Below are 26,329 nucleotides of genomic sequence, written 5' to 3' on the forward strand. Positions count from 1 at the left end.
ACTTCATAAAAATAATAAAATAACTAATAATAATCAGTTTTTAAAAATATTCAAAGCAAGAGATTTATGACAGGAAAATAATCATGTGGATAATATATACAGAGTTCTACGACATGGCAAGAAATAAAATTGCTTATAATTTTTGTTTACAATGCGACAAGTACTTGCATGAACACACATATTAATAACATTTTATAGAATGGAATTTAATAACATGAAATGCGACAATAACAGTTTATGAACATAAATAGCTTGGGTAAAAAATAAATGCATCTAATCAGGATAAATTCATTTTAGAAGAAAACGAAAATTACTAGCACCCAGTAGGCTGGACAAAAATATTTGAATACCCAATTTAAAAAAAAAAAAAGCATAATTCGATCAATATTCAAAGAAAACAAAGTACACAAGAAAACCAACATTTCTTAAAATACGATTGGGTTGAATATAATTAATAATGACTTTGTTGCTTCAAATATTCAATGATACCAGCAAATATACAGATAGATACTACACGCAACTATTAATCTATAAGGAAAAGATCGTTTGGATCCAAACCACATAGATTATGAAACGCTTTAATATAACCATTTTTTCAGGTTAGTAAATACACATTTATAATTAATTTTATCTTCATATTCCAACAAACAAGACATGCAGAAATGCATTTGAATACAATAAGAATTTCCTTTAGATAATTACCTTTAGACAGCATTAAAATGCCACAAGAATTCAAAAGAGTATTATTCTTCAGGTTAGCAAATTTCAAAACATAAAAATCTTAGATCTTGTTGTTACAAGTATGATGATAAACTACTACATGATAGTAGCATTTAATACATTGCTTACCATTCATTTTTTCTGACATGTGCTTGCTTACTTATACTAATTAGTTTTTGAAAGTAGAATGTATAAGAACAGCTGTAAAATTTAAAATTTTTATTCATTGATTTAAATAATTTACGCGCTTTTTTAAGCACTCTTCCGCATTTTCAGCTCAAAGTTTTAAAAAGCTGTAATGTCGAAACTGATATAAACTTCGGGGATACCAGATGACGTTTTATCTGTTCCACATATTGATCAATCTAATATATATTACGAATGAAAATTTACACTTTCATTCAAATCATCCCATGTTTAATTGCACAGCTAAAGCTAAGAGGAATTTTTACTTTTCCGTATAAGTCATCATTCTTTATCAATTTTATAATATATTTAATATCTTATAAAATGAAAATCTGTTGGTATGCATATATGGACATTCGAGGACTATACTTATGAAAATCCATTTTTTAGGACAAAACTATGAAAAAATAGCAATAATTTATAACATACAGTATGAAAGCATATTTCAATGAAAATAAATTTTGATGCACCAGCTTAATTATTCACATAATTTAAATTGCAATATTATATTATAAGTCACTTATTTGAAGTGATCTTTGCAATTGCGCACTAGGTGCTTTACCCAGCGATTCTAGTCTATTTAGGTGACAATTGCGACAAAGAAGATGTCCATCCAGAGGATAACACCGTTTATCGGGCTCATCAGTTAATTGCAAACCACAATCCTAGAAGACAAAAAACAACGAAAAGACTATGTGAGGAACTTAAAAAGAAGTGGGATTCACTTGAAAAATGAATCTAGCTTTAACTATTTATTTTACTTTGGAAAAAAGAGTAATATCAAGGCAAATAATTAATAATAATAATAAAACTTCAAACTAATATTCAGGCAGCATTCAAACATATTTTACTTTTGTTATAAAAAAAGTAAAGGCTGTTTTAGGTAATTTTATACATTACAAAAAAAATTACAATCATAAAAATGTGAACTTTTTTTGTGAAATATATGTAAGGAACTTTATTATAAATGCTATAAAAATGTAAATATTTTCAAATGAGTAAAATTTCTCACGCCAATGCAGTTACAATACCGAAATAAATCAAAATATATAATTCTCTTAGTAAGCTAGTCCGTTATAAAAATTAAACTATTCTTACGTCAGTACATATAAAATATTGGTCTAAATTTGATCTTGAAAGATCACTTTCAAATTGTTGTTGCTATAAATATAACGAGAATTTTTTTTTAAGCTTCTTTGGAATTTATTAAATGTACATATGTATGAATATTTAAATGAAATACTTTTTGTACTATTGTGATGTGATGTTTGGAGAAAGAATAATGTATCAAATTTGTCAAAAGTATTTTAATGCTTAGTGGAAATATTACTAATTTAATTATTTTAATTACAAATGTATTTACATAATTGCGTTGAGTTTATTTAGACAATGAAAAATAAATGCAATTTTGATATTTTAAGTTTTTCATGGAAGCCAGTCAAATAAATAATTCGTTTTTCCTTACGGGAAATGAATGATTTTATTACTGAGAAAATACCTTTTTAGATATATAGGAGTTATTATCGAGTGTATAAATGTTTTTTTTTTGTCTATAATGTGTTATATCTTAAAGTGAAAAGGATATTTTATTTTTTAATACAAAATTAGTATTCAATGAAAAAAAATTATATTTTATTGTTTATAATTCAGATTATCCATTTTTTAAATTAATGGATAAAGGAAGATTTTGGAATAATTAGATTTCTAGAGTATGCTACTTAATTTATTAAATATATATATATATATACAAAAGTATTAGAATCAAGTTAATAGGAAAAACAAAAATCAAATAAAAATTAAACCAAAAAAATTATTAAAAAAATATTAAAAAAAGAATCCGGCCTGAAGACTTTTTCAAGGGTCACCCTCAGGCAGGGATTCAAATAAAGGGATTTTTTCTGTGAGGACATACAGACTTTGTCTAATAATGATTCCTCGTGACCCGAAAATCCCCTGAAATTATGCTCAAGAGATATACCATTTTAACAGAAAGGAAATACAAAATAACAAATTAGAAGAAAATAACCACAACAAAGTAAAAATACAATAAAAACAATAACAATAAAAACAAAAACAGCATTAAAATTAAAAACGAAAAAGCCAGGACATACCATCCAACAGTCAAGGAAACTTTAAACAATCGATTGTGATTTCCTGTTTTTAAAAAAGCTAACGGTAAATTATGTAAACAGAGGTAGGCACCCAGCGCCATCTATTGAGTGATCCAATATGCAAGTAAAGTTCTATTTTTATTTAAGCCAAAGGATTAATCCCAAACCATACCTTGTTTAATTAAAAAATTGACATTACAGTAATTTCTAGGAAAATCATTTTTAATTAAATTTTTAAGGAGGATGTTTGATGCTTCAATATAAGAATTTTTATTATTGCAAACCCTTTTAATCCTGTTAACTTGTGAGAAAATTAGATTTTTGAAAATTTTAGAGTTTAGATTGGAATGGTAGTTACATAGTTTTGTTATTTTAAAGTTGAAATCATCCCTTTTATCGTATATACCAACTATTGTTTTATCATAAGCAATTTCGATTTTTAAATCCAGAAAGGTAGCCTCAAGTTGATTTTTATTTGTATCTTTTAGAATTAAATCTTTTGGATAGCAATTAGTAATAATATTAGTATTGTCGAAGTTAATCAAAAGTAGGTCATCAATATATCTCCACCCGTTTATTAAATTATATTTAATTATTTTTTTTCTCATAGTAATGCAGGAAAATATTAGCTAAAGCACTTGAGAAAGCTGTCCCCATTGGAATGCCCTTGACTTGTTTATAAAAATTAATACCATTAAACACGTAATTTTCAGTAATATTAAAATTACATAACTCAAGCCAGTTATTTTTAGGAATGATATTTTCATTTAAATATTCGTCATATATAAAAGTGCAGACCTTTATTAATTTTTCATGAGGTAGATTAGTGTATAAATTTTCGAAATCAAAAGTATTAAGTTTATTAATGTTGTTATCTTTAAGAAAATCCAATACTTCTTTGTTACTAGAAATAATAAAGTTGTCTTCATTTTTTATTTTGTCCAGGATAATTTTTAAGTATTTAAAGAAATGTTTACCCGTATAGTAATTATAACTACCAGTGCTACAGGTTACGAATCTGAATTTTAATGGATTTTTATGAAATTTAACTGTTGGGAATAAATAAGGATAGTTAAGAGAGCAAGTCTTAGTTTTGGTTTTTTTTTGCGAAAGCTAGCATTCTTTTATCTAATTCCTTTTTCCCGGTGTTCTTTAACATATAAGTTGCATTAGAGTTATATTCATTAATTAAAAGTTCTTTATAATAATATTTACAAATTAAACAGAAATTATTTGCTGATTTATCTATTACTGTAATAACAAATTTTTCTTTTAAATTTTTTATTTCATTTTTTAATGTTTTACTAAAATAAATCCCACGTTCTTTAGATCTGTCAAAATCAGTATTCAATTTTATTTTAATTTCCTTTAAAATTCTCACTTTCCATTCCCCGAAACCTTCCGCAGGCCAATGGTATTTTCTAGATAATTTGGCAATAAAAACATCCAAATCATTACCAATAGAAATCAAAATTTTGTTATGGTTTATTTTTTCTCTGAATCTAAATTTTGTTCCTCTTCCCATCAAATCTCTTAAAGAGTTGGATTCAATAATTTTTAAATTACCTGTAATAATATGACCTTTATCAATATCTATAAAATCTTTATATTTTTCCTTGTTACAGTAACAATCTGTTTTATTTATTTTATCTAAATTTTTGCTATAGTAATTATAATTACAAATTTTATATATATATATATATATATATATATATATTTGTTCACATAGTATTTGGAACTCTATTCAAATCTACAGCTATAAAAAGCATTTATTTGCTATCTTTTATTGTTGATTACTATATTTAAATTCGAGTTGAATAACAAATATATTGTTTTTAGGCAAATTAAGAAAAACTAAATAGTGAATTTGGGTAACGATTTACACTTGGATATTAGCGATGAGTTAAAAGAGAGTAGAGAAGTTAGTTAAAGAGATGTAGAGAATCAAAAGATATCATGATAGAAGATTGTGATGAGGAATATGTTAAATACCATGTTGAAACTGTTATGAAGCAAAGAAAAGAACTGGATAATGAGTGAGAAAAGGAAAGACAGTCTAAGATGAAGGAACAGAAAAAATGTTAATTTAATTAGAAAAGCACAAAAATACTCTTGATAACTCAGCTGAAATTTCTAACTCAAGTCATCAAAAGTATCACCAAGAACTGCAGAAAATATTATCGAAGTTGATCTAGAAGAAGATAAGATAAGCTTTCATCATATTATTTTTGATATCAGATCAATAAATTTAAAATGGATAAATAAGACTGGGTTTCTCTTCTTATGTATTTTCTGCAGTCAGATATTGCGCAGCTTATATCTAGAGAATCTGAGAAGTTTCAAGAGTACGATCACATTTAACTGAGAACATTTAAATTAAGTTCTGAGACATTTAGACAAGTTTGTCCAACACTAGAAATTACTTCAAAGGTCGTGGAGAAATTTTGCATTCGAAATTACGAATTTTTCTGCAGAATGGATCTCGGGTATTGAAGCTACTGATTTTTGGAAGTTAAAAAAGCTCATAATTACTGATGAAATGAAGAAACGTATTCATATGAGATTCGTGAACATTCTATGGGAAAAATCGATGTATCCGACGGAATTAGCTAATTTCCTGGATGTGAATAATAACTCTGGTGGAAATCCAGAAAAGAGGAAACCCAATTCAGGAGATTTTCATGAGAAAAAGAGAAAATTCAATGCTACCTCAAGATCTGAAGAAAAGTCAGATATCATGATTCATCTCAAGGTAAAAATAATGACGCTCTTGACAAACGTCATTTGAGACCTCAATGTCCAAAATTGAAGAATATTAAGAATGCCTCGTATATTAACAGAATTGTCAAAAGATATGAAGAAAATTTAGTTCCTTATACAACTGTAGCAGAAATGAAAGGCCATCAAATATTTTAAGATACAAATGTCAATATCGATGCCATTTGAAATTAAAATATATTAATTTACTGGTGAAAATATTTGGGTCCAACAACCACTTGATGAAGGCTCTGCAAGCTTATCATTAGCTCAAGCAAAAATACTTCTCAAAAGTGGAAAGGTAAGAGCGAAAGCAGTTGTTGTTCGCAGTGAACTTGATAAAAGCTATATTATGGTAAATCATGCTGCCGTTTTCTTGCTATTCGAAAACAATTTATATGCAGTAAAGGTTAAACGCCCAGGGTTTAAGAAATCAAATTAGAGAAAGCAGTGATGAAAGAGAAAATAACATTATAGAAGATTTTAGACTATCTCTGGATGCCACTTTTGCTGATGGAGAAGATATTTTTCAATAAATTGGAATTCAGGGATCTATTTCTGGGCTTAGTGCTGAAGATGATGAATTTCAGTTTCTCACACTTTATGTAAATGATTGAGAATTCCCCCTATCAATGAGCTTACGAACTCGCAAACTGTAGATCCAAAATTAAAGTTTTTGTTTGAACATTCAAAATTCAATCATAAAAACGATAAGAGGAATCAAAAACTTGTTGTTAAAGAAGCATGAAGACCATGCTAGAGATGGCCAGAGACTGATAGACGTATCAAAGGATTCAGAGCCAAAATTATGCCCTTATATCATGAAAATATTCTTGGACACCTTGGAGTTACAAAGACGAAGGACAGTTTCAGGCGACAATTCTTTTAGTTTTAAGTGTTACAAAGACGTCGAAAATTATGTGCGATTCTGTGATTGTTGTCAAAAGGCTGGAAAGCGTAATGAAAAAAGAAAGTTGCATTAAAACTTTTTATCAGTTATCTAAGATTTTTTTTTCCCCCAAATTGAACATCGATGCTGTTAGAACACTTCCTACAACCTGAAATGTGAAACGATATATCTTAACTTCCATCTATTTATCTTCAAAACACCCAAAAGCTGCACATGTCATCGATTCAACTTTTCTTTCGGTTATGCATAATTGAACATTTTAGGTGGAAATGATCAAGGAACATCATTTGAAAATAATTAAACTTATTAATTATTTGAAAGTTTCAGAATAAAAATGCGCCATGGTTCTGTGCGTCAATTTCTTAGTTTACCCAGTCGAAAGATGTCACCGGACAAATAAACGTATTTTGCAAATTAAATGACTTGAAATTGTTTGGGAAAGATATTTACCACAATCTTTTTTTTTTTTTTTTTTTTTTTTTTGCTCTTAAAAAAATGATTCATGAACGTACCGGATTCTCACTAGTAGAACCGGTACATGGGAAACAATTAAGAACTCCTGAGACGCTGCTCTGAAAGACTCATGCTGGAACTAAATCTAGTCCAGCCACCGAACATGTGTTTACGTTAATCAATGTAATTAAGAGTGTTTTACAACAGAAATGTAATTAAGAGTGAATTTCTTGAAGAAAAGATAGTTTTAGCGCTTTTAACTTCTGGACCAAATAAACTCTCAGTTCAATGGTACGATTGAAAAAATCTCCAACATTAATTATGTCGTATGACTACTGAGGAAGAAAGAAAAACTTCAAGTATATCACAATAACACGCTAAAGCCTTATCATAAAAGAAGTTAATATGTAAATTTGTTTTCTGTTATTTCCAAGAAAAACCATAAGACAGATAGTGATATAGATTATCCTTATATTAGATCAAGTCCTAATGTATACAATTTTAAGGTATATAGTCAGTGATAGTAATCTTGAAAGAAAACTATACAGCGAAGAAATCGAATTGTAGCAGCTATTAGAAACGTTTTTACATACTTGGTTTAAAAAAAAGTATTGTTAAGCATATATCGAACTAGTTTGTGAACAACCCACAGATAAGCCCTTGCCGAGCTCCTCAGAGACAAGTGAGAGATCCAACAAATATTGAACTTGAAAAGTATTAAATTATTGAAGTTGATAAATCGGATTACGCGAGTCCAATTATTCCCGCGTAAAATTCGAACTTGTATAGACTATCATGATTAAATAAAATCATTCGCACAATGTACCATCTTCCACAAAATTTGGAAGATAGAGTAGAAACAGCAGCAGTTGCAATGTATATAACCGTATGAGCTCTTTCAAAAGGAAATTGGCAGATATCCCTGACTCCAAAGGGAGATAAGTTGTAAAAAGTTACTTGAATAAGAGCCTAAGTAAGATACAATCAGGAAACGAAATAGTAACTTCTCTATTTACACACAGAATTAATAATGGTACCTTCTCTTTCAGGTTGCTCAAACACATTTCACAGTTCTTTATATCCAAAAGATCACAATGAACTTTACATTGCTTTATTTACTTGTGCAATGCACCCTGAAATGTATCTAGCTTAAGTACAAAACATTTTCTGTCAGCCATCAAATGCTTCATTTCAAGAAGAGAAGTCTGAAGGATTGTGAGCTCTGTCAATATATTGATATTTAAACTATCTGACATTGCATTCAAAAGATTGCATAATAAATAGCATTAAGGAACCTGAAGTGCAAAATTATTTTTGTAAAAAAGGGTTTAAAGTAGCAGTATATTGTTGAATGTACTACAAAGTGGGAAGTTTTGGTTCAAATGACAAAAGTTGTTGTGAGGAAGATTTTAGAAAAACCATTAGATTCCCTTTAAAAATTGCAAAGTATTTTAGCAGAAATTGGAACCATAATAAATTTACGGCCATTAACATAAGGAACTCTATAATGCATATGCTTATAAGGAACCAAATGAAACATTACTTCTCAATCCAGCTAACTTTTTAACTGGAAGTTTAGCTGTCTTACTGAATTGGTCAAGCAACAAAAATTTTGAATCATTTAACGGGAGAAATGAATTAACAGGTTTCTGTATCGGTGAAGAGTAAAAAAAGTCTGGAAAGATAAATGAAATGTTTTGGAAAAGATAGAAAAAGCAACTTCTTCAGTTAAAGGGGGTAAATTTTCATAAAAATGCAAAACTGAATTTAACATATAGTTTTCATAAGTGATAAAATACTTCCTTGCGTAACTATGGAAATTCGAAAGAAATATTGATGTACAAAAAGGACGAGACAGTAAGGAAGATTAGCAATAATAAAAATTGCCACAGATATAAAATGCACAGATTAAAATTGTATCAAATGAATAAGTTACACATTTAATTTCTTAAAAATTGACATAATGATTGATGCTATCATTGTGATGTAAATTGTATCTTGCTGTTTTGGTAGTTCATTGTTTTGTGCTTAAATTTGTATCCGTTACTTTGATTTTATGTATTACAATGTTTGTTTTGATGAATTTATTCATTACAATGGGAGGATGTGGCGTCTTAAAGCCACAGTAATTTCTAGAAAGGGAAAGCCTAGAGCTCATTTTCCCTATCTGATGAAGAATTCAGTCAGTCTGAATAAAATCATGGCAGAGTAGGTACGGATTCAGTAAATGACCAATTTATAATAGATCTGGAATTATTACCTACATACTTAATGTTGATATATGTTTAACCAAAGCTTTCCTGTGTTAGTAAAATATTAGTGATAGAATAATAAATAATTAAAAAGGCAAAAAGGCACAGGCAAGAACCTAACTGTGTACTTGGCGCAGAGGTTGCGATACTTCGAAAAAAATTGTCATAATATGATAAAAACGGACTGTTAGCAATGCGCATTTTTCAGATTTAGTTAAGAAAGGGCAAAAATAAAGACAGAATAATGCCAATTTTTTTAGTTTGTGTGAAAGATTTGAAAAAAGTGGGGTAAAAAACCTTTGAAAAATCACAAAACTTTCAAAATTAACTTCTTAGAAACATTAAAAATAAATACAAATTTCTTACTTCACAAATGTAACAATCGACATGAAAGTCTTTATCCATAGACACAACTCTAACAGTTTCATCTGTACCCTGAAAACAAAAGGAAGAAAGGCTATTTAAAAAATTAATAAGAAAACAGAGTGTTTAGCTAATAATTATTTTAAATTACACATCATTTATTTTTTATAATAATACAAAAAAAGCTCGAATCAAGATTTTGTAAAATGTTAATTTCTTAATTAATTTTTCTTTGTAAAATAAAATATTCAAATTCAATATATATTAAATTATGTTGTTGAAAAAAAATGGCATGTTACATTTAAAATTTAATTTTAAAAAAGATAAATTCTCCACCTTTTTCTACATATGGGGATTGTAACTACATTTACATTATATTGAGTTATATATCAATTGACAACATATAAATACAAATAAATACTGCAATTAAAGTCTGCAAATATTACGGTAAATTTGGTACAATTAATATATTTCGGTAAATATTATTTTTATAAATTCATACACACAACTCATGAGGAATAATATTATAAAATTCATCGATATTTCACGGTGCATATAATTTGTGAGACATTTCCTCCAAACCTTCAAAAATAATTTATCTTAGATGATTAACAACTGTACAAAACAAATGCAAAAAACTGCATTAAACAACTGTATAGAATCAATAAAGATTCTAGATTTTCAAAGAAACTTAAAAGCAATTTACAGAAAAAAAATGTTTTAAAATGGGTATTACAAGTAAAGTATTCATTAACATAAGAAAATTACCTCTACAGGCGTTATGGCTTTCCCACACATAGCACATTTAGGAGCATAAATCCTAGAGTAAAGAAGAATACATTTTCATTTTATAAAATTTTTTAAAATACATTTAAGACCAAAAGCAATTCTTACGTTTGAAAATTAAGTCTTTTAATAACAAAAAGGGTTTTTAATAGCCATTCGATTAAAGAGATTTTCTTTTACTTTCTTTCTAAAATTCAGAATCCCTGCTATTATTCATGCCCTATTAATGAATGCAAAGTAAATTGAGTTGTACCATATGGATAACTTGCGATCCAGTTGTCCTGAAAAGGCTAAAAATCATTCGTTTATTTTATCAAAATTTTGATTAATTTTACTTCATAAAACGGTAAAGAAAAAAAATTTGAGCATGCATTTAAACCTAGAGAAACGATTAAAAATATTCTGAAACTCTTTATTAAAAAGCAACATTTGGATTCGATTAAAAGAATTTTAATCAAAAAAATATTATAATGAAAAGATTACACAGGCTTACTGACAAGCAGTAAAGAAATGCTGCATTTAATATATATAAGTGAGCCGTGCAATACTGAAAATTTTAATTCAAAATATCTCGTCTTTTTTATATACACTTTCTAATAAAATTCTAACTATTACTAGCCACAGCAATTCAAAGGTCTAAAATATTAAACAGAATTTCAATCAAAAATCTAATATATGTAACTTCATATAAAAGAGAAATAACAACTTTATATATATATAATCTCTTTTATATGTTCTGATATTTAAGCTCCAACTAAATGACAGATTATTAATAAAAATTTACATAAAAAGAATAAAAAAATCTGTTTATTATATAAAAATTCATCTATTGTTTTAATTGTTTTGCAGACTTTTTCAATACATTTCCATTAGAAAATAAGCATCAAAAATTCCCTACATTTTCATTTTAAGAATAGAGTTTAATATATTTAAATCAATGCAATGCCAAAGATGTATACGAAGATTTACTGCTTAACTATCAATTTATTTTTATACACTCTAACATTTTCTTCATGAATGTCAGTGTTCATACATAGAAATCAATGAATTGTGCCACACACTTATTTAAAAAAAAATGCAATTATGTAACTATGAGAAAACAAAATTAAATTACGAATACTAATACAAAAAAGAGATCGACATAAAATTTTCTCTTAAATTAAAATAGGCAATAAAACAAAAATTATGTCTGAAAAATATGACTCTACTATTGTTATTTAAGTGGTGCATGCAATTTGGACAGTAGGATTATATTTGAAATAAAATGACGGAAGTATAAAATAATACAAAATATTATGATAAGTAATGCTGCAAAATTTTATAAATATTTTAAATGTATCCAATAATATTATATAATTGACATGAAAAGAATATAAAATGAAATGAAGATTCATTTCTATTGAATAAATATTATTTTACAATGAATCACTTTTCTAATAAGCAGAAACACATTATATGAAAATACTCAATTGAAATCTGGAAACTGGTAAAGTAAATTTTTAAAAACAGTTCTGAAATTATAAAACGTCTCTATGGCTTAATACCTCGCTTTAAATATATTTCATTCGATAGAATAAAAGCTATCTAATTTATATCTTTCATATTAAAAATTATAACCAAAGTTTTATATACAATAAGTAATTGAGTAAACCAATATTTTAAAAAAAGCATATCTGAGCTATACAAAACACAGTTATTATTAGTTCGTAAGTTAAAAACATTATGAGCCTCTAATATGGAATTCATATGAATAAGCAATACAATTTTTTATATAAATAAAACCTACGCTTACATATGATAATCTTCAACACAATATATTTTGTTATCCATATCAACAGTAAATCTAACACCATCTAAACACTGATTACAAACACAACATCTAAAACACCCAGGATGATAAGATCGCCCCATGGCTTGCAATATCTAGAAATAAGAAATAGAAAATTTTTACTCATCTAATATTTGATAAATATCTAACTCATTCGAGAAGGGTTACACAACATGTATGCAAAGAATATCATTGTAATTCAATATCTTTAAAAAAAGCGCCATTTTGAATAATGGGTTTAAAAAATCTATTGCTAAATGTATTAGGTTGTTGGGAAAGTAATTTCGTTTTCTTTTTTAAAAAATGAAAGAAGATTTTCTTATAGTAAATAAATATTTTATTGAATTATTTTTATATTGTCCTTTGTGGTTCAATACCTTTTGCCATCGTTCTGGCAGTAGTATGATTCCATGTTCATAAAATTTTTGTTCTTGGTAGGCAAAAAACTTATCCAGAGGATTTTTGATTTCCTCATTTCAAATAAAGCTTTTACTACCTAAAAAATTTGTAGGGACCAGAATAAATAATAATCAGAAGGCACCAGATCTAAAGAATATGATGGGTGGGGTAGTATATCTCATCCAAGATGTAAAAACCTTTGGCGAGTTACTTATATGAAGTCTCGCATTATCTTGGTGGAGCACTACATCTTTTCTATTGACCAATTCTGGCCTTTTCTATCTAAGTGAATCATTTAATTTCTCCAGCTGATGACAGAACACTTCAGAATTGATCGTTTTGTTGTCCGGTATAAGCTAAAAAAAACATTCCTTTAAAATCCCGCCAAACAAATAGCATCACTTTTTTTTTTTTCCCCTTTCGAAATGCTTTGAGCTGGTTCATCTTTAGCTCACCATGATCTCTTGCGTTTAATATTGTATGTAGACAATTCATTTCTAATCCCCAGTGATTATGCACTTTAAAAATTAATCATTTTTTCAACAATTGAGAAGCAAATAACAGACGTCAAAGCGACGGCACAAATTCCTTTCCGTAAGAAAAAAAGGAATTCATGTTTCAAACTAACTTAGGCATTTCAAATGATCCTGAACGGTCGAATTCTATAAATTTAATCTCTCAGTGATCTCACGAGTTATTATTCGCCAGTTAGCATCAATTAATGTCTTTATTGTATGTTCATCAGCTTCAACCGGCTTTCAAAACGTGGTGCCAGTAATCAAAATTTTGCAAAACAGTTTTGGCATTGGCATTCTGTCATATCTCCTCCAAACACATTGGATTCCGCCCCCCCCTTCAACAGAGTTTACACCTTTTTCATAGTAAAAAAGTAAAATATGCCGAAAATGCTGCTTTTTCACTTTCCACATGTGAAAGGGAATCAACCAAAAACTACTGCGTAGAATCAATCGAACTTTTTTTCACAAGTAAGCTTAACTATATCAGCTGTCAAAATATATAATGATTATGCGGCTGAAGGGAGAAATTGGCTAAGAAAAAATACAATTAAATCCTCTGTTGTGAAAAAATGAAATTACTTTCCGAATAATCTAATATAATAAAATCAATCTTTATTACTCAATAATGTACCTTAAGAAAGGGGCAGGACAGTGGAAGGCATGAATAATACACATTAAATAAAAAATAAATTTTCTAGGAAACAAAAATCACTCATCCTTCATATTAAATTTCGAACTTTCAAAGACTATATCTATCTAACATATTTTTGTTGTTTAAAATACGTTTATATATAGTGTTAAATGTAAGGTATGTCCCAGAGCCACCTAAACATTTCTTAGCTAAATTTTTTGCTGAGATTCATTAAAATTGTATTAAAACAAACATCACATTAGAAAATAGATACAAGTTCCATTTTTTTATTATTATTATTATTTACTTACCATTTCCATAATTAAATGCTCACACACTGCACATTTCTCAGCTGTTTGTTGAAAACCAGAATACTATAAAAAAATGCACGTAAAATTTAATTTAAATTCTTTTCTACAGGAAATGTATTTAAATAACAGATTAGCACTGTTACATGATTACACTTTACTATATAATAATTCTCATATAGTAAGCATTATTATGGCATGCAGAGGTCCCAGAGATGCAATTTGCTATTGCAAAGATCATTTAAATGTAAATCGTGCATTAAGTATGCTGAAAGAAGCAACAACATAAAATCATTAAGAGGATTGTTGCATTTATGAATTTCAAGTAATTTCAGAATATAGTGTATATAATTGTTGCTTTATGTATATCTCAGTTTCTGGAAAAAATCAGTTTGGATATAAAATTAGTTAATTATCTATAGTTTTATTCAGGTTAACAATAAAGCGGGGAGTAGAGGGGAAAAAATCCGGCATGCCTAATGTACATTGCTTAAGATAATAAAAATGACATTAATGAAATTAGAAGTGAACTGAGACAAATGGAATATTATTATGTATTTATAAAAAAGTTACACTACAATAAAGAAATAAAAATTCACAAAAAACATACTAATCAGATTTCTAGGTCAATAAATGTCAGTCATTTAGTAAATCTATTAATTCTTTATTCTGCTTAAAAAAGAAAATGCATAAGATTCTTCTAGTTTTCGTTACATTAATAAATTTTACTTATATTAACTCATTCTACATTAAAGTTCAAGTACTACTTTCGATTTTTATTACTATTTATTTTGCTGAATTTTATTCGTTTTGAATTATTCATTAAGAATTCATCAAAGAAGTTTAATATTTCTGCCTGTATCTTCGAACAGGAAAATTAGTCACATAAAGGCTTTATTATTACAATATTATCTCATGATTAATAAACTTCTACATATACAATAATTTATAAAAGAATTTTTTTCTCTTTACAAAAGTTCCTTCAGATATTACTTTTTAAAAATTTAATTTATCTTATTTCAATCAATTAAAAATAAATTTAAAATTAACTGCAGTCTAATATTTGCATTTATATGTTATTTCACATAAATGCCACCAATAACTGTGAAAATATATTTCTATCATTCACTGATGAAGATAATAAGCCTAAAAATACTTTATAACTATACGCGGAAACTGTATCCAATAAAATTTAAGTCAAGAAATTTTAACTTTGCTGCACATTATATGCAATTTATCGATGAAGAAAAATTTTCATTGGAGGTTCAAAATACTAGTTTCATAAAGCTTTAGCACGCATATAAGCAAATACTTGGCTGCAAAAAATACAGAATTTTCTTTTTGTTTCTATAAAATATCATCAGGCTCAAATTCTAGGCCATCATCTTTTATCATTTTGAAATAGAAATGTGTCAAGTTTTGTTATTCCATTTGCATTGGACAGAAATTTACATAAGATGTTACATATGTCTTAGTTTTAGAATTTATAGAATCCTCTTAAATCATCTTGGTTAATTATAGAACAATAAAAAAGAAATCAGCCATAAAACAATATATTATATTTAATATTACTTTCTCCTTTCCAATCTATTTACATATATTAAAAGAGACTTTTTAACTTCTCATTAAAAAATTAAAAACCATTATATATATATATATATATATATCCCTATTCAAACTTATTTGTAACTTCTTAGAGAATCTGTTAATAAAAGATTTTATCTTACCAAATAGTCTTCTTCACAATAAACTTTGCCATGGACATTATAAAATGCTTTTCCTCTTAATGCTCTACCTAAAATAAATAAAAAATGTTTACATTTCAATGTTTAAGAAAGGAAAAACAGAGCAAACAATACTACATAAAATAAAGCAGCTATAAAAAAAAAGAAATATAATAAGGGTAAAAACTGTAAATGACTAACGTGCATTTTTAAAATTATATACAGGGTTAGCAAGAAATAAGTTACCCACTTTAGAGGGCTCTAAAATGCGTTCTATTGATCCAAATGAGATAAAATTTGAACTACAGATTATTGAGATAATGCGCTTTACATTTATTAAATAAAAAAATTAATACAAAAATTCGTAGTTAGGTGGCGTTGTAATACACATAAAACCATTTAATATGGTTTATAATTGTTAAATAAAGTAAAATTAAAATTGCTCAGTATGTCCTCCTTCATTTTCAACAATATTCTCTAATCACAGAATCATATTTTCTATACATGACCGGAGTGAGTCTGCCGGAATATTAAGAATATGGTACCGAATGTTGTCCTTCAGATCTGCTACAGATGATGGCCTTTGGTGGTAGATATTGTTCTTCAAATAACCCCACAACCAAAAGTCGCAAGGGGTAATGACTGGCGAACGAGGAGGCCATGCTATTGGGAAATGACGGCTGAATACTCGAGCTTCTGTGAAATGCTGTATTAACAATCGCTTTACACGACGATCAATATGAGGTGGTGCACCATCATGCATGGAAATGATGTGTTGAAGGCATCCATGCTGCGTTGAAGCGTTGAGACTACAAAATTCCTCAGCATATCATGGTACCGTTGTCCTGCGACGAAACAGGTTTGGATTCCATTTGAAGTTATCTCTTCAAAGAAATACGGTCCAATGATAAAGGTAGCTGTAAAACCACACCATACTGTCACGTTTTCAGGATGCAAGGGTTGTTCCTTTATAACGTGAGGGTTTTCCTCTGCCCAAATTCGACAGTTGTGGGTGTTTACTTGCCCATTGAGGCAAAAGTGGGCCTCATCACTCCACAGAATGTTCCATAGCCGTCAACCACCATTCGAGCAAAGAACTGAAGTGAAAACGTTTTACTGATCTCTAAGTCCCCGTCCTGCAACAGGTGCACAGACTTGATTTTGTATGGATAAAAATGCAAAATCTGCCGTACGATTTTTCGTACAGTTGAATACGGCATATCCAGAACACGGAAAACAAATGGCAAACTCACACTATTATGCGGCGACCGACTGCTGGCTTCAGCGAGCGCGGTCGCAACATTTTCGAAGCTGGAAGACATGATTTTTTTTCCGTCCTCTACCTGGAAGAATGCCAAGTTGCACAGTTTTTTTTTTTTTTTTTTTTTTTTTCAAATTTCTGCATTATCTTGCGTAGGGCACCTGGAGACATTGGACCTCTTCGTATCTGCTTCATACGATTCCTTTAGAGCTGCAACGGAGTTTTGTTGGTTCTGGTAGAACAATTTCACCAGTAGCGCTTTTCTTGCAACGTAGCATGACGAACAGTGAAAAAACTAATGTTCGTGCAGAATCCGCCTTCTTTTTATCCAAAAAAAAAAAAAAAAAAATGGTAATAGACATGCGCTGTAACGCAAACTATGCTTCACATTTTCAATATATGCAAATAAATGCATATAAAATAAATAAATGCATATATAACCGCCATTTATAGGTGAATTTTTGTACTAACTTTTTTTAATTAATAAATGTAAAGCGCATCATCTGAATAATCTGTAGTTCAAATTTTATTTTATTTGGACCAATAGAACGCATTTTAGAGCTCTCTGAAGTGAGTATCTGATTTCTTGCTAATCCTGTACATTAAATTTATCCTCATACTATTAATAACATACAGAAATTGAAATAGCCTGTGTGAGATATACTTTTTAAAAAATGAACAGTTCGAAAATATAAATTGAAAATATTGAAATAAAATGTCAGGTGCGGGAGATAAAAAACATAATAATTGCAAAGCAAATTTAAGTAAGATTTAAAGTAACAGTAGCATTTTAACAATAAGGTAGGTACTTATGTCAATAGTGCAAATTAAGAACATAAAAAATGACTTGAAAAACCAGAAGTAATATATATTTTAAAGTTTTGTGCTCAATTTTGCACTGACTTTTATTAATGAATATGTTCATTCTGGCGGAATCATGCATTCCTACAGCAGTAACACAAAACAAACAACAAATACAAACAAAAATGCATGAGTTTAATACTAAATTTGAAAAAATATGAAGATATATTTATTGACCTTTATTTTATTTCGTCAATATCTGTATCAATATTAATTAATGATAATAAATTTCAATGATGAAAGGGGTTTTCTTTAAAAACATAAAAATGTATTTTTCATTTCTTTAGCAAATAATCGGTCACTTCTTTCTTTCTTTTTTTTTCCCCATGTGTAGTTAAATAAAAACATCTCTTAATTAAATGAAAAGATGAAAATGGCAATACATTACCACAAGAGCAGCAAATGAAACAGTTAGTATGATACAAGTTTCCCATAGCTTGACATGCTTGTCCAGCGCCAGACACCTTTTCTCCACAAATGTGACAAATGCCTATAAAATATTTTTAAAAATTACAATTAAAATTTTAAAAATAATTTCAATTCTATTAAAAAAAACAGATGAAAGTCAAAAGAAAACCGTATTAAAGAAAATTTGAACACAACTGAATTTTAAAAAAAAATTATTATTATAGCAAAAATTATAGATTAATTAAGCGAAGAGTTACCATCATCGCTGGAAAGCTCGGCGACTGCCAAATTTATACTTGCCCGTCTATCAGCCACAACCGCCGAGACCATCGTCCGGACACTTTCCATGAAGTTCCCGAAAGCTTAAAATCAAACAACGAAGCCCAAACAGAAATATCAACCTACGATTCCACTAGTTCCAGGAAGAAAAGAAGACTCAGCGCTTTTATGTAGACTACAATGAACAGTTGACCGGCTATTCACTGACCGTATGCCTCCTCGTCACTCCCCACGCTTTCACATCAAAAGTGAAATCGACTATATAGAGCTTTATCAGGGTAAGGTCTTCTCTGTGGGTATAGCAAGAAGATAAGCGGTCAGTGATGTGTCGATCAGCTGTTCATTATTGAAAGGCTTCATTCAGATGAAGCCCAAGAATGACAAAAAAATTTCATATAATGGAGAATCTATTGATAATTTGTACTAAGAAAATGCAGGAACAATTTCAACAGCTTACAATAGTCAAAGATAATTCAAATTGATATTTTCTTAGACGCCTATGATCAACTTATAATAGCTATGAATGCAGTATTAATGAATATAAATGCCATTCATATATTTGAATATAATTTAATTTTGCCCACCACTAATCGAAATTTGATGTAACATTTTATATTTAAAACTAAAGTTTTTTTTTTAATTTCATGTAGCTCTTTCTATAGTACTAAGACACACAGAAAGATGATACATCATTCCCAAGAAATGAGATCCCTCGAAGCTTCCTACATGCAGTCAGTCAGCTTATGTTGTCAGTGGCTCAACTCTATCACCAGCTTCCAATGTTTGTTTCCCCTTTACATACAGAGTTTTAACACTCAAACTTAATTTAAATAAATTAAAATTAATACTATTGTAACACGGCAATTAATTTTAAGTATACAGCGATCTTATTCAGGGACCATACGATAACTGTGAATAATACTACATTACCAAAATTCAGTTTCCTTTGTGCTATCAGTTTGAACTGCTTTTGGCTAGAAATGTATTATTTTGGGGGGAAAAAACATTTCATACATTTAAGCATCACTGTAACCTGCTTAATGTGATAATGACCAAAAGTGAACCAGACTGGTTCAATTTTGATGAGCAATTATATAAAAATAAAAGCTTTTAATAATCTTAGTTACAACGCTATGGACCACACTCTAAGCCCAGTGGTCTAATAAGATTCTCAAAAAATACAAAGTAATCCTTCCGAGGAAATGAGAATATGTGAATTTTTAACTATTATTTCTTAATATAAAAGTAGATGTGGTCAACTCTAGATGTTATGGAAGATTGAAATGGTGTAACCGATGAATGTTTGAGAACTTCCTACATAATTCTTCAAGACTCCTATGGGAATCATAGAAACAAATTGTGGGACTAGTAAAATGCAAACAAAAGTAATTAAAGGAACTCAATTTCAAACATTGCATTAAAATTTGTCAAATGACCAGTGTGAAATTAAATTCCATTTATTAATCGTTAATCTATGTTTCATTTATGTCTCATTGAAGATTTCATTTTATGCTGACTTAGGATTGTGAGAAGGAAAAACAACCACATGTTCGGGAAATTTTAAGATCCCCTTTTATAAAGAGATACTTTTTCAAGGATTTCAAATCAAGTGAAGTGTGTAAACAGGAATGAAATATCAGGCAAAATCTACTGCGAATTTAACAACTTATAACTGGACTTAATAAGTTTTTAGTAAGGAAAGTGAGCTTTAGAAACCAGCAATACTAAACTACAAAAAAAAAAAAAAATGGTATGGCATAGTAATTATTACGCTTAATAGAAAAAAAAAAATGTGCCAAATTAAAAGGTGAATATGAATTTTAGGATTCAAGAATTATAGCTTGCTATGATAAGATGAAAAAAGAAAAATAGAAAAGAAAGTGTGAAAAGTAAAAAGAAAGTTTGCGATTGCAAGTATGTCTACATTAATTCTATATAGCATGACCTTTTTTTTTTTAATTTTCAACAAAAATGTTTACAAACGACTATATGGAATGCAGAAAAACAATTCAAAAATTGAATTTTTAACCTTAATCCTTCAATTAAAATTAATGAATGAAAAATATTACTTGTTTTATTTGTTATCAATAAAAAACACTTTCCATCATGTAAAAAAAGCAGTATATAATTTTATTAATCAATAATAAAGTTACCTGAAATCAATTGAAAAAAAATCATCAATAATAATAATATGAATTACAGAGCAGAGTAGGCTTGGGTAGAATTGTCCAACATCAGATGAGATGTAGTCTCGGTTTCCTTTTGTTAAGTGACTAAAATGGGTGATAACGGTTAGCTGATGATGTTTACCAAGACTCTCAAAGACTAATTTCTGAGTTTTCATGATGAATTGCATAGATAATAATAATTCTCTGGCTTAAATTATGTTTAATGAAGGAATAAAAGCCAGGCTTCTTATTTCATTTTGCATCAAATTTTCTTTTTACTATAAACAAAGAGATGTTGCAAAGACTAACATCTAACTAAAAAGACACTTAAGGAAAAGTATGTCTATGTTACCCACACAGTAGTTCACAAGGTGTTAATTTTTGGTGCATTTTTGAAAAAAAGTATACGCTTTTTAAAAAAATTTAAATTGACAAACAGGTTGAATAATCATTTTTTTAAAGTGAGAATTCAAAATTTAAAACTATCAACAATTCAAAATAATCACGTTCAATGATTCATGGGCATTGCTTGATGAAAAACTGAAAGATCATTTTATTTCTTCACTATAATTTTTTTCAAAAAAAAAATGAAATACAGGGAAGAAATTGACAAAATTATAGTTTTCCGATAGATATAAATTTGACTGAAATACATGATTTTTGTTGTTGTTAACTGTTGAACTGTCCGAAAACAAGAGGCGCGGGGGGAGGGACCCGTCTTGATTTCCTAGAAAAATCAGTGGTTCACAGCTAATAAGCACGAATGAGATAATGCATACCATAAAAGAAACACATAGAATAACTGCAGATGGATATTTTATTGAAAGGGTGTAATGCTTTTGGTATCAAAATTATTATATGAGACGACAGCGCGAAGCCATTATAATAGATTAAATTAACATGCATTATTTAATACGAAACACTTGTGTGCATGATTCATATCAGCCGTGGAAAAATAAAGTACTGAATTACTGAAGAACACAAGTTCCCCTAACGGTAATAAAAGAGCAGGAACTGTCTTAGAGTGAGAAGCTAAAAGCAGATGGGGAAAAAAAATTAAGTGGGCAATCGCTGCCGCAGCAGATGAAGCCATCCTGAATTTCATTCGTGACATTAATTTAATTCTCTATCTGGTTCTGTGATATGTTAAAATTTCACCATTAAATGTTTATTTAGTAAAGCCTATTACCATTTTTCTTTGTTCGAGATTATAATGTTAGTTAAAATTTACGTTAGAATCAATTTCGTTAATTAGTATTACTGTTACTGAGATATTTCACTAAACAAGAATAAACACATTTGCGTTTTTAATTATTCTTTGAGCGTTCATTGCAAATGTAACAAAAACAAGTCGTAGTAACAAATCAATGAATATGCACTGAATTTCGATTACAGTCAAATAATTCTTTTATTGCTCATGGGCCTGAAAATGAATGGTATAACGATTAGTTATTATAAAGTGCATGTAAAGAACGATTTTTAAAACGAGGATAATCAAAAAGTAAAATAACTATTATTTTATAATACATTTTTATAAAAAAAATTTAATTTTTGACAAATTCAACAAATCAAAAGAAACACAATAAATCCACAAATAATTGCCAGGATTCTAATGAAAAAACTAATCTACACATTTCTTTTTAGTAAACACTGACCTTCATACCTTCTAAAGTTCACAATTGTTTTGCTTGATATCATTAACTTTTCTAAAAACAATTTTATTTTCTAAATATATTTAGTACATTTTTTGTTAATTCTTCTCACCTTTACAAATTAATCCCTTCAATATAAGGAACATTATAATAAATGAGCGAATTTGTATTTTGAAAATTAAAAAATAAGGTGAAGTAAAACATCACCACCGGAACATTCATAAAACCATTAAAGTATGGAAGCATTCTAAAAATCTAAAGCATGGTTAAAAGCATGGTTGAGTTTTCGAGGCAAGGAATGGGTTTCACTTGAATTTTCTATTTATCTTCACACTACATTTTAGCAGTTTTGAATCGCAGTCTAATAGAATAAGAATGACGGATGTATTTTAAAATTACTTTTTAAAAAATACTTGTTCAAAATACAACACAGGAAGGAAAAAACACAGAAGTCAAAGAACGTCAAACCTTTAAGGTAAAAACTTCAAACACGGGAAAATGAATCAAAATGGGGGAGAGGAAAGGAGAAAACGGGGAAGAAACAGATGAAATAAAGGCTATTTTTAATTTTATATACTTAATTAAATTGCAACTGATTGTTTATGACAATTATTAACATCTATTGTTGCAATCCTATATTACTCATAATTCATAATTAATATGCATTACGACTATGACTAAATCGTGTGTGCGTGCGTGCGTATCAAGTTTTCTGAAATGAAACATATATAGGCATTCGTATAACTACCGAATACCTCTTCCTCTACAGAACTAAAGAAAATAGGTATACTTTATATCTAATCAAAACCACTAAATTAAACTATCTTGCAATTAAAGTTCCATTAGATACAATATCACAAGCTTTGTTTCAAACAAAATTCTATGCCACAAATAAATTAACAGTTTCAAAATACCCTGTGATCAAATTGAGAATATATAACTTGCAGTAATGAAACACTGAGTACATGGATAATAATACTACTCCTATCCTGTTTTGTCAACTTTATTATAGTTTATTTTTCTTTATATGGTTTGTCATTTCAGCAGCTGAAGCTGAAAATAAAATAAAAACTAAAAATATTTTCTAATATTAGTTTCTTCACGGCTTTTTAAAATCCTTTGTTTATCCTCACTTTCATAGATATTTACATTTCAACGCAATTCTATGTGGTGAATTTTGCTTTTGAATTGGATTTATTTTAGCTTTATAACATTCCTATTAAATTACTTATCTTGATATATTTTAGATTATCTTATTTCTATTTGAATAAGATACATGTTGGAGCTATTATTTTCATTTGTAATAACATACATGTTGCAGCTATTAGTACATTTTAAGGTAGAAGGAAAGGATCAGAGCTAGATACCCTCCCTATACATAAACATCAAGATAGAGTACACAAAAAGAAAATTTTACGTACATGGTGATGATTGCATAATAAAGAAAACGATTTCATAGGAAATAAAACTGTTGCCTTTCATCCACTACATTCTTACATTCGGTCTACAGGAAAGATCACCAAGTAAAATGATCGACAATCCATGCAGTGCTGATGTCAAGCACGCTTCATGGCGAATGGTCGGAACAATACCTCGAATGAAATCTTATTTAATAGGTCCAATTGTTGCACAGTTTAATTTTGTTTAAAGTGCATTTTAATAAAGCTCTTTATATTGTTTCTTGTATTTTATTCTTGTTTTACCTTTTTCCTTCTTTACCTAACATGCTTTTCTTTTCTATTATGATTTTTATAACAACCAATGTGCGATAGAGTTCACGAAGTGCTTGAATTCAAAGGTTCATAACTTCCCGACATTGCTATTGATTAGAAAAAAAAGTGGCTTTATAATACAACTACAGAATAAAATGGTAGTGCCTTAAAATATGAACAACTGCATTATAATCTTAATAGTTTTATTATAAATTAATAGAAAGAAATTCTTATAAATGTTCTTTATCTCACTTCAAAATTTAATGCAAAATTTAACTACTGCATGTAATAACACTTTTTTATTTTTTTGAACTTCGAAAAAGCATAGAACCATGGAATAAAGAATTTTCACAATTAAGAAAGTTTTTTTAATTTGCAATATCGACCCTTATCAATTACTTTCCACTCTCTTATAATTCCAAGGTAATATGTGTAGATGTTGTAAAATAATAAATAGACATTCAAAAATATTTCTGAAATCCTTAAAAACAAATCTTTGAAAGAGAAATATTAGGGATTCAATATTAGGTTAAAAGCAAAATTAATATAGACTATCAAAAAATGAAGTAAATTTTGAAGTATTGGACAGAAATTTGTTAATGTGTTAATACAGCGAATATTTCATAGCATAAGGAAATTATTTCATTTCGTTATCTTTCATACATGATCATAAGATTTTTTTTTTCACTTTTGTCAGGTGTATCAGCATAAAAAATAGAATACAGATAAAAGATTTTTTAAAAAAAAGGGGGGGGGAGGGATTAAAAGGCTTGAAAATTTGAAAAAAAAAACATGAAATTCTGCTAAATGCTTGAAACTCAAAATTTAAATTAAAATAATTTAAATTTATTAAATATATATTTCAGTTCAGAAGTACTATAATGCTTGAAACTCAAAATTTAAATTAAAATAATTTTAGTATATTAAATATATATTTCAGTTCAGAAGTATATAAGTACTACAAAATAATTAAAGTAAATATTTCTCACATATTTTTATAGCAACTGCTTGGAATAAATGCTTCACAATTTTTATACGATACTAAACAAAACTTTTGTCAAATCGAGTTCAGAAAAGAATAACAGATTTGTATAAATCCTATCCATTTACATTTAAAATAAATATAGATCCAATATTTAATGAATAAGCATTCGGAAATTAAAATTAATCACTTAAATAAAAAACAATATGCCTACTAAATTTCTATGGCATTTCATTTGAAGAGGAAAGAAAAATATATTTTAAGAACAGGTTTGAAACCGTAAAGAAACCTAAAATTATTCATAAATACCACGTACTGACATTGTAAAGCCTTAAATTTTTAAACAGTAATTCGAAGCATAATTATTTTGAGCTTCACTTTAGTAATTCAACAAATACAATACATTTCACTAAAATCATATCTTAGAAATGCGAGCCTATTTAGAAGCACAAGACATCTTATTTGAAACAGCTGTCTAAAAATATATCGCCAAAATGTAAGTAGAATAATGGTGTATAAACATCATCAGATTTGAAAGAGTCTACAATAAACAAATATCATTCTTTCTCGAAAAATCATAAAACGCCAAGTGAAAATGAAAATTACAGGAATATCAAAAGCTGCATAATTATCAAGATTAATCAATGCAATAAAACTATTTATTTTGTTGCAACATCATTCTAAAATCTCATGCGATAAAAAATAAACTTGTCATCATACAGTTTTTGTTTTATTTTTAATCAGCGGTCAACAATGTATCATTTAACACAGAATCACGAAGTGCATAATGGGGCACATTAATTTGATGGTACTAAAAGAATTTCACACACATAAGAAAAATTCAATTTCATACGCAAGGGAATATTTTTTTCATCTCTATCCTTTGAATACCTTAATACATTTTACTAGCACAAAAGAAAGTAGCTGAACAGCTTTTAACTATTCATACATATTTAATTAAATTTTTAATGTAAGATGCAAGTATAAAAACAAAATACTGTTGGTTGATGATGAAAGGCTTAGAAACATTAAAAAATTTGTAATGGAAGATGAAGAATAT

At 28.3% G+C, this 26,329-nt stretch overlaps 1 protein-coding gene across 1 annotated transcript in view; it reads right to left on the minus strand.

Annotated features, from left to right (window-relative positions):
* Window positions 1-352: 352 nt before the first annotated feature.
* LOC129958119 (LIM domain-containing protein 1-like) overlaps window positions 353-26,329 on the minus strand; it is a 45,576-nt gene continuing 19,599 nt past the window's right edge. Inside the window, exons 2-8 of the mRNA XM_056070315.1 lie at window positions 18,457-18,558; window positions 15,950-16,017; window positions 14,226-14,288; window positions 12,331-12,461; window positions 10,521-10,572; window positions 9,756-9,824; window positions 353-1,571 (exon numbers count right to left, since the gene is read on the minus strand). Of these exons, the coding sequence (XP_055926290.1) occupies window positions 1,416-1,571; window positions 9,756-9,824; window positions 10,521-10,572; window positions 12,331-12,461; window positions 14,226-14,288; window positions 15,950-16,017; window positions 18,457-18,558 (641 nt within the window). The 3' untranslated portion in view covers window positions 353-1,415. The remainder of the gene's footprint in view (window positions 1,572-9,755; window positions 9,825-10,520; window positions 10,573-12,330; window positions 12,462-14,225; window positions 14,289-15,949; window positions 16,018-18,456; window positions 18,559-26,329) is intronic.

Source organism: Argiope bruennichi, chromosome X1 (assembly GCF_947563725.1).
Source record: "Argiope bruennichi chromosome X1, qqArgBrue1.1, whole genome shotgun sequence".
NCBI classification, from domain to species: Eukaryota; Metazoa; Arthropoda; class Arachnida; order Araneae; family Araneidae; genus Argiope; species Argiope bruennichi.